We start from the raw sequence: 10570 nt of genomic DNA on the forward strand, positions 1-10570 counted from the left end.
GGAGTTAGAACAGATGGAAGTGAAGAAACAATTGGATATGGCAAGGGCGAGGCTAAACGCGCACCAAGTAGCCGAAGAGATCGAAAATGAGAAGGATCCCGTTGAAGACGATCTCTCGCGCGCTTCCCTTATTCAGACAACCCCAGCATCCCTACCTCCGCTGCAGGAGCCCAGGCATTTAAGATCAGACGTAACCGCATCAAGGGTAACACAGCCCACTCAGCAGCTTCAAGACGTGCACAAGTCTCCTGGTGTCCTTCAAGGGCCATCAAGCGCTGATAAAACCGCCGAGATCGTCACTACAATAGCCGATTCATTCAGTTTAAGTCGCCTCCCAGCACCCGAACCAACCATCTTCAGCGGTGAACCCATCCATTATCCGGATTGGAAGTCGTCCTTCTATGCTCTCATACACCGAAAAAACTTACCTTTGTGTGACAAGATGTATTACTTAAAACGGTACGTTAGCGGATGCGCCAAGCAAACCATAAGCGGACTTTTCCTGCAAAGTTCACCGGAAGCTTACGAACAAGGGTGGAGCATTCTGGACGAGAGATTTGGTCACCTGTTTATAGTAACTAAAGCTTACAGAGACAAGCTACAAGGATGGCCAAAGATTGGTGCTAAGGATCATCAAGGTCTTAGAGGATTCGCTGATTTCTTAACAAGTACAGAAACAGCAATGCAAACAATCAAGGATCTAACCATCCTAAATGACTATATGGAAAATCAGAAGTTGCTTGCCAAGTTACCAGACTGGCTTATCTCTCGATGGAACAGAGAGGCAACAAGAGAAATGAAAGAACACAAGAGATATCCAGATTTTAAGACTTTTAAGGCCTTTATCAATGCTGAAGCGGACCTCGCATCCAATCCGATCTCTTCTTGTAACGCAGTGAAAGAAGTAGGAACTGCATCAGTTAAAACGCATCAAGCACCAAAGTCGCAGGATGTCGGTGATATGACCGTTCATTCTATCCAGAAGATAGAAGAGAACTCTAAAGAGCCAAAGGAAACTCCGAAACCAAAGCCGCAGTGTACATTCTGCAGGAAGACAGATCATCAGTTGGATGCATGCCCTAAGTTTAAGACTGAGACACTTAAGAAAAGACTACGATTTGTTAAGGAAAACAAGTTATGTTTCGGATGCTTAAGTAAAGGTCACATGTCCAGTGACTGTCGAAAGAAGTTGACTTGTTCGTCATGCAACAAGAAGCACCCCAGTGGCCTTCATCAAGAAAGAAGAGTAACAAGAAAGACAGAAGAAAGAAGAGTGGACAGCGAGTCATCAAACGTTCCAAAACCCACTTCTTGTATTGCACATCTCAAGGAGCCTCAAGTAGCACCTCAATGATAGTTCCTGTCTGGCTATCGTCATCTAAGAGGCCCGACGCGGAAGTGCTCGTATATGCTATCTTAGACACGCAAAGTGACTCCACATTTGTTTTGAAAGAAACCTGCGATGAACTTGACGCAGATAGACAACCGACTAAGCTTCGGCTGAGCACTATCACTAGTCAAGAGTCAGTTGTCGACAGTCAAAGAGTCTCGGGTCTTCAAGTAAGAGGATACAATTCTGACCTGAAGATTCCAATACCCGTTGCTTACACGAGTACATCGATACCAGCCGATGAAGACCATATACCGACTACCACCACTGCTAAGAATTGGAGTTACCTGCGACCAATTGAAGATAAAATGCTCGGCCTCTTGGACTGTAACGTGGGCTTGCTAGTAGGATGTGACTGCTCTCAAGCATTAACCCCAAGAGAAGTTATTTCTGGCGAGAGTAACGAGCCGTACGCTATCAAGACAGATCTCGGATGGAGTATAGTAGGTGGCGGACAGGCCAGGAGTGGAAGGTCGTTTTGCCAAAGGGTTGCTGTAAGGGAGCTACCTGCTGTAACAACGAATGACATCATACGAATACGCGAGTCAGACTTCAAGGAAGGTAAAAATGATATGAAGACCTCTCAAGAAGACTTGCAATTCCTTAAGATTATGGAAGACGGAGTCAGGAAGACCGAACACGGACACTGTGAAATGCCACTGCCATTTAAGGAGCGGCCACTGTTGCCTGACAATAGCTCAATGGCGATGACTCGCCTTGAACATCTCAAAAGAAAATTCCTTAAGGACTCTAAGTACAGAGAAGACTACATCAAATTCATGAACGAAGTGTTTAGCAGAGGAGATGCCGAAGAAGCGCCAGTTCTCGCACAAAATGATAGAGTGAAGTGGTATACACCTCATCACGGTGTCTATCACCCAAAGAAAAACAAGATAAGAGTCGTATTTGACTGCTCGGCAAGATTCAAGGGAACTTCGTTGAACGATCACTTACTCAGCGGACCTGACCTCACTAACAATTTGACGGGCGTACTCTGCAGATTCAGAAGATATCTATACGCTATTACTTGCGATATGGAGAAGATGTTTCACCAATTCGTTGTAAGCGAAACTGACCGTGACTATCTGCGATTCCTTTGGTGGCCCAATGGCGATACCAAGCAAGAGCCCAAGGAGTACAGAATGAAAGTGCATTTATTTGGGGCAACATCTTCGCCTGGTTGTACCAGCTACGGCTTCAATTACATTGCTAATGAAGAGAAAGAGGCGTACCCTTCAGCTACAAGGTTCATTACTCATGACTTCCATGTTGATGACGGACTAACCAGCGTTGAAGCCGCCGAAAAAGCAAAGGACATCATCAGAGGAGCTCGTGATATTTGCAAGAAAGGTAGCCTTCGTCTTCACAAATTTATAGCAAATGATCGCTAAGTTCTTGAATCAGTACCAGAAAGTGAAAGAGCAATAGACATCATCCTAGATCTGTCGTCAGAAGAACTCCCCATAGAAAGAGTTCTTGGTATTCAGTGGTCAGTGGGGTTAGACTGCTTCGGCTTCTCCATCGTTCTAAAGGACCAACCCTTAACTAGAAGGGGAGTACTAGCAACGTTTGCCTCTGTCAATGATCCTCTCGGATTTCTAGCTCCTTTGGTCTTGAGAGCGAAGAAGATACTACAGGAAATATGTAGAAGAGGTGTCAGCTGGGATGATCCTCTGCCTGAAGACGTTCGGCCAAGGTGGGAGCGGTGGAAACTTGATCTCCTGCGTCTCAAGGAGTTACAAATTCCAAGATGCTTCGAGCCGAAGACGATAAGCCAAAAGAAGAGCTATGAGTTACACAATTTTGCTGATGCAAGCACATCCGGATACGGACAATGTTCCTACCTTAGAGTGAAGGATGAAGACGGAAACGTGAACGTCTCATTGGTGATAGGAAAGTCCCGTGTCGCTCCATTAAAGATTACTACTATACCAAGATTGGAGCTCACCGCTGCAGTAGTTTCCGCGAAAGTTGGCGTGATGCTTCAAGAAGAATTAAACTACGCCAATCTTAAACAGTTCTTTTGGACCGATTCCAAGGTAGTATTTGGTTACATAAACAACGACGCCAAAAGATTCCATACGTTTGTCGCCAACAGGAGTAAAGATAATCAGATCCAACACTGACACCAAGAAATGGCGACACATCGACACTAAGAATAATCCCGCAGATCACGCCTCGAGGGGATTAAGTGCTGAAGAGCTAATGAGGTCCAATTGGTTCAGTGGATCCGCGTTCCTTTGGGAGAAAGAAATTCGAAACAGAAAAGAAGAGATTCCCAATATTCGAATTGAAGACCCGGAAGTTAAGGCAACTGTACGCACTACTGTGGTTAAAGAATCTTTCAACCTAATCGATTACGTGTCAAGGTTCTCTAGCTGGACGAGGGCAGTCGGGGTGATCTCATACCTGAGAAGACCCTTCAAGAAGAATAAGCCAAAGACAGTTACTTCCACAGTAGCTGTACGACAAGAAGCTGAAATCCTTATTTTCAAGGAGCTTCAACGGTCAGCATTCAAGAATGAAATTGCAAGCCTAAGTCATAAGGAGCAGAAACTCAAGCTCACCAAGCAAAGCGCTTGTTAAGGTTGGATCCCTTCATCGATGATCAAGGACTGATAAGAGTTGGTGGGAGGCTGGAAAATTCTACCTTGCCATTTGATGTCAAACACCCAATTATCCTACCAAGATGTTCTCACGTAACCGAGCTGATTATTAATCATTTTCATGAGAGGGTCAAGCATCAAGGAAAGGGAATGACGATGAACGAAATTCGTTCCTATGGAATATGGATACTAGGCCTCAATGCTGCAGTAGCCTCACATATTTATAAATGCGTACAATGCAGACGACAGCGATGACCAACAGAAGGCCAGAAGATGGCAGATCTCCCCGAAGATAGAGTGGAATCTACTCTACCCTTTACATACTGTGGAATGGATTGCTTTGGGCCGTTCACAGTTAAGGAAAGAAGAAAGGAACTGAAGAGATACGCAGTGATATTCATCTGCATGAGTTCTCGTGCAGTGCACATAGAGCAGTTAGACAACATGACAACCGATGTCTTCATCAACGCATTAAGATGCTTCACAGCAGTTCGAGGACCCATCCAACAGATAAGGTCCAACCAAGGCTCAAACTTTGTAGGAGCAAGGAACGAACTCGCAAAGGCCATGAAGGAGTTGGATAACGACAAGATCCAATCATATTTGACAACCAATCGCTGTGAATTCGTTATGAATGTTCCTTATTCCAGTCACAGGGGAGGAGTATGGGAAAGGCAGATCAGGACTACAAGAAGCATTGTTAACTCCGTTCTCAACGATTACAAGGGAAGACTCGACACGTCCTCACTGCGCACTTTCTTGTATGAAGTCATGGCTATAATCAACAGCCGACCTTTGACCTATCAATGCCTGAACGATCCAAAGAGTTTGGAGCCTCTAACGCCAAATCATTTACTCACCATGAAGAACAAGACACTTCTTCCACCTCCAGGAAAGTTTGTCAAGGAAGAAATCTACGCCCGGAAACGATGGCGAAAGGTCCAGTTTCTGGCAGAACAATTTTGGAGTAGGTGGCGAAAGGAGTACCTCATCAATCTGAATTCAAGACAAAAATGGTTTCAGCCAAAGAGAAATCTAAAAATCGGTGACATCGTAATCGTTCAAGAAAAAGTTCCACGGAACGAGTGGCCCCTTGGCAAGATCACGGATACTTCAACAGATCAACAAGGTCTCGTTCATTCTGTAAAGATAAAGCTTGGATCCAGAAATCCTAAGAAGAAGGGAAACGACATAAATTCTGATATCATCGAAAGACCAGTGCAAAAGGTAGTCCTCCTGTTGGAAGGCGTGGTCTAAGACAAGTTCCCATAGCAACGCTTGATGTGCAGAGTAAAAGTATTCCTGATTCTTACGTCCCTTTTTGAATCATAAATAGTTTGGTGGGAGTGTAGCTACAGCAATTAGCCGCACGTTTAATTAACTTATTTTTTATCCGAAATCTTTGTTTTCTGCACGCGCACGCTAACGCAATTTGTAGATTTAACTAGAAAGTTCTTTCTAACGCAAGCTACGACGCACGCGAAAGCGCCACGCAATTTTGTTTTTTAAAAGGTTGAGTTTTTTGTTGTTGCGGTTAGTTGACGCAAGTTCTTGTCAATCCATTTCAAGAAGTCAAGAAGCTTTCCTTGTTCTAGTGATTTTAAGGACATCACCAAGGTAAATATTTACGCTACATTTTCTTATTTAAGTAAGCGTCTTGTAATTGTATCCTTTAAACAGATTTTATCGCTGATTGCATTGTAAAATCAAGATTTTCGATTTTAGACGAAGTTAAGTTTACACACGACATCATTTACCGTTATTTGTCAATCTTAAGTTTTTACCTTTCCGCCTTGTTAGTTTTAACGGATGAAATGTATGTATGTCCGTAATTTCACAACCTTATTTGTAAAATACTCTTACCTTTATTTTAGTTCTCACGGTGTTTATGGAAGTAAGGTTAAGAAAAGAAATAAACATCAGTACGTGAACGAGTGTCATCTCATATCTCATCACTGGAGCAATATAAGGTTCAATTCCTCTTTCAGAAACGTGTCCTAAAATCGTTATTTGTTTCACTCCAAATTCACATTTGCTACGATTGAGCTTGAGGTTGTACTGTCGACATCGATCTAAAACCTTGAGGATGCGCTTTAGAAGTTCGTTCATGGTTTGGCTGAATTACATCATCGACGGAAATGCCTACACCTTCAAAGCCAAACAAGATTTTGTCCATCATCTTTTGAAAAGCTTCACTCGCATCACTGAGACCGAAGGGAGTGCGCTTGAACCTATAACAACCACGAGGCGTAATAAACGTGGTAACGTAACGCGACTCTGCAGCCAACGTAAGCTGAAAGATTCCGCTCCAGGCATCGATCTTTGCAAAATACTTAGGGCCGCGCAGAGCGCGTAAAGTATCGTCTATCTTAGGTAAAACATAACGTTCCCTAATTACAGCCTTATTAACTTCTCTAAGGTCACAACATACCCTTATATCGCCCGACTTCTTAGGAACAATCACTAATTTGAAAATCCAAGGACGGGCTTAAGAAACCTCTTCGATAATATCTTGCTCTAAAATTTTTCATTTTTTCAAAATTTTTCAAGTTCATTTTTCACAGCTTCAATTTTCACAGCTTCAGACAGGTATGCGTCTTAGCTGTTGACTTACAGGTTTAACCTCTGGGTCAATGGTAATTTTATGCTCAAAATCAGTAACTTTCCCTAGTCCTTGGAAAACGTCATCGTACTCCTTGAGCAATGAATCCAGCTCTCTTTGATTACTATTCTGACCGACTGAATTTAATAAGTACTCCTACCTTAAAACTAGAGTCTCCTCCAAGTAATGATTCTGCATTACCCTCAATTACATAAATCTTTGAACTGACGGTTTTGTCACCTAACCTAATTGCAGTGTTAAAGTAACCCTTCCACTTTAATGGATCTTTTTGTCCATACGCAGTAAAACGCTTTTGAGTTTGACTCAGTTCATAGTTCTTAAATTGCGTCTTATGCAACTCTGAGGATATTATGTCGTACTTACTACCGGTGTCGACGATCATTTTGATCCGTTGTTCGTAAATCCTCGCTGTGATGGAACTGTCACTATTGTTGAGGGAGAGTACAGGTACTTCACTCTCGTCATCTGAGCTGTTTTCAAGCCAGTCTGTACTAGGTTTAGAGTTCAAGCTGCGGACCTTCATAGGTGGTTTCTTTTCCTTTCCTTTCTTGCCTTTCCTTTGGTCGGCTTTGGACCTTGAACGGCAAACCCTCTGGGCTCTCGACCTGAATTTGTAGCGTTCTGCTACCACGTTCCGTTTCGGGGCAAAGTACCCATTCAAGGCGGTCTTGGCTTCTTCGAGGCTCTTGTGTTCGCCAGGGAGCGTGTTGAAAATGCGTTGCACTGCGGGGCCAAGGCAATGCAGCATCGTGGCTCTCTGAGCTGCATCCTCCTTTTCCTTTAGGTCAGATGCTATCGAGTAGATCTCAAACGCACTACTCCAGTGTTTCCACTCGCTGTAAAGATTAGTCGCATCAATGTTGAATGCGGTGGGTGCGGGCAATGAGCATTCCATTTCTCGTGGAGCTTCGTCTGGTTCAGCCTCGTCTGGTTCGGCCTCGTCTGGCTCAGCTTCGTCTGCCGGGTCTGGCGGAGTAGTATTCTCTGCTTGTGCTGCCTGTTCTGTTGCTCAATGTCGTCGTCTGCTTGGTCTGCAGTTACAAGTTCATCCTCGTCGCCAATGTGTGGTGTAGTCATGAGACAAGGAGATACTCACACTTTCATTGCTTTCTACATAATGTCCTTTATTAACTGAACAACTATCTTTAACCTGGTACAAAACATAATCTACTTTCACTTAGTATCAGTACTTTTACATTCGTGCTGTAATACTTTAATATCACTTAGTACATGTAGTTTCACTGATTTTGGCAATAGCGGAGCTCTCGCGCGCGCGAAGCGCGAGCAGCGGAGCACCATGGGTAACAAAAAACACTCAGTGACACCTAAACAAATACCAACTGAGGCTATTGTAGCTAGCGTTGAGGCCGTTCTGTCTCGCCAACACGAGCTATCAGAATCGACCAAGGATAACATCAGAAGTAGAGTGACCTCTACTTTACAATCAGCCTCATTACCGAACAGAATGCACCTAAACGACTGAAAACACACGAGAACAAAGTCATACTGCCTGCAGACAAGGGACGGGTGACTTGTTATGGACGAGACAGACTACAACGACAAAATTGACTCGCTTGTTAACGACAAACAGACCTACCAAGTACTTAAACGAGACCCGACACCCGCACTGCAACGCAAACATAACAACAAACTGTAGAGTTCCGCAGCCACCCAAGCTGTATGGACTACCAAAACTACACAAACCCAACATACCTATACGGCCCATAGTTTCTTTCTGTGCGTCCCCGACCTACCAACTGTCTAAATACTAACTAACGTACTGAAACCGCTGACTGACGAATCTAGAAACAAACTACAGTCTACTGAGAACTTTATTGACGCCATTAAGACAATACAGATACCGGACGACCATAAACTAGTGTCCTTTGATGTGAAACACTGTTCACCAGTATTCCACTTCAACTGGCTCTAGACTGTACTGAGAACGCTATTAAGAACTCTACTGTTGAACTACCACTACCTACAGACGACATTATGGACCTACTCAACCTCTGTTTGACTTCGACGTACTTTCAGTACAACGGCAAACACTACAAACACTTACACGGTACAGCTATGGGCTCTCCAGTTTCTGTTGTTGTAGAAGAAGATGTCATGCAAAACATCGAGGAACAAGCCCTAGCTACCTACACGCGAACTGTACCTCTTTGGTTACGTTACGTTGACGACACGTTCACCGCCGTACACAAAGACACAATTGACGATTTTCATGAACACCTTAACAGATAGAACGCGGACATACAGTTCACCAAGGAAATCGAAGAAAATTGTAAAATACCTTTTCTAGACTGCTTGGCCACTCGCGACAAACAAACTAAAAACAACTATTTACAGAAAATTGACACATACCGACCGATTACTAGACCAGTCTTCGTACAACCCGACCTCTCACAAGGCTACTACTATCCGGACCCTGACGAGACGAGCGCAACTAGTTTGCGACACACCTGACAGCCTACAAGACGGGACTGATTATCTTAACAACTTTTTTAGTAAGAACAATTACAACACAGGCTGCGCTTTTCGCTACTAGTGGGATATACCATATAGCCTAGTAGTAGCTCAACCTATCAGAACGCAGCATTGATAACAGACCACTAGTTGGATTTTACTAATTATCCATAGTCTCTCCAATGGAGTGGTTGGAGAGACTATGAATTTTCCTTATAGAATTAAGGTGGTGGGCGACTGGGTTATTTTGTTTGGAAATAATTTGTTTTCCAAGCTAATCTACTGTGATCGAACATGATTGCTATTTTTGGATGTACATATAAGACTATTAACTCGATATAAAATTTGTTTCACTCTTGGACTGTCAAATTATTGTTCTCTAAAATCACTTAGCCTTTGCCTCAAAGTCACATGAATGTGCCTTAAAGTTAACTTATTTAAGGATTACAGGTTTATTGTTTGATTTAAATTATGAATTTAGTACCGGGAGCTTCGCTTTTAGTCCTGGCTAAATCTATGTATTAGTACATAATCGTTACTATGGTAATCAATACACTAGAATAATAATAATAATAATAATAATAATGATCAATCCTTATTCAGGAAGCCTACTTCACTAACGTTTCCGGCTTTGATAGGTCACTCATCAACTCACTCAGTTCTATGTAGAACCAGGCTCTCTTCAACAGTGGAAAGATCAGAGCACAATTTGCGAATCTAATATGGCAACATATTCAAGAAAAAAAATAGTCATCTCTTACTTACCGCTGATCAGATTGTCAGCCACGTTCTTGAGCTCCACCTTCTCCAAAGCTTGTTTTAATTTCCCAACAGTAGCTTCTGTTCCATTCTGACGCATCCACCGTACAAGAAGCTCTACGCAACATTCCTTATAACTGTACAATTTTTGCTTTTCGATGATATCAATAATGCTTTGAACGAAACCTAGTTCTCTAGCAAGGTCTATCCATTTAAGGCCAATCTGTTCCGGTAGACGATTTTCGTGTATATCACTCACTGTCAGCTGATGACTCGGATCTTGGCCCCTCTGGACGGGATAATCTGTAACAAATCAAGAGAGAATGAGCTAAGAGAGTGAATCCCTATACCCTATGATAATTTGCTGCGGAGGTAATTTTTGTCTGCTATTTCCGTGACCTGCGTGTATGACAGCCGTTACAGCAATTAGCGCGCCATAGGTTTAAGTTGTTGACATCTTTTTCATCAGCGCGTTCCCATCATTATTTAGGAATGAATTTCACTTAGAAAGGATTGCAACCACATTTAAGATTGAGATTTTCTATCGGTGGGTCCGGCGCTTACAGTTTTAACCACTCACCCGGTATTCACTTTCAAATTCATCAGCTTTTTTGTTTATACTAGCCCAGTATACGTCTCTAGCTGTTTTAAGATCTGCGTTAAGACATTTCCTTATTCATTAATTTAAATATCAATTAAATTTCAAAGCCTATTATGCCA

The 10570-nt window shown here is 42.9% G+C and overlaps 2 protein-coding genes across 2 annotated transcripts; both read left to right on the forward strand.

The window, feature by feature from the left end:
• Positions 1-1350: 1350 nt before the first annotated feature.
• Positions 1351-3976, forward strand: LOC140925703 (uncharacterized). The gene is made up of 3 exons (XM_073375601.1): positions 1351-2740; positions 2795-3429; positions 3524-3976. The coding sequence occupies exons 1-3, from the start codon at positions 1351-1353 to the stop codon at positions 3974-3976; spliced, it is 2478 nt and encodes an 825-aa protein (XP_073231702.1).
• Positions 3977-4269: 293 nt separating this feature from the next.
• LOC140925705 (uncharacterized) lies at positions 4270-5253 on the forward strand. Its single transcript, XM_073375602.1, has one exon. It carries the CDS (start codon positions 4270-4272, stop codon positions 5251-5253), a length of 984 nt encoding a protein of 327 aa, XP_073231703.1.
• Positions 5254-10570: the final 5317 nt, after the last annotated feature.

Source organism: Porites lutea, chromosome 2, assembly GCF_958299795.1.
Source record: "Porites lutea chromosome 2, jaPorLute2.1, whole genome shotgun sequence".
In the NCBI taxonomy this organism is placed as follows: domain Eukaryota; kingdom Metazoa; phylum Cnidaria; class Anthozoa; order Scleractinia; family Poritidae; genus Porites; species Porites lutea.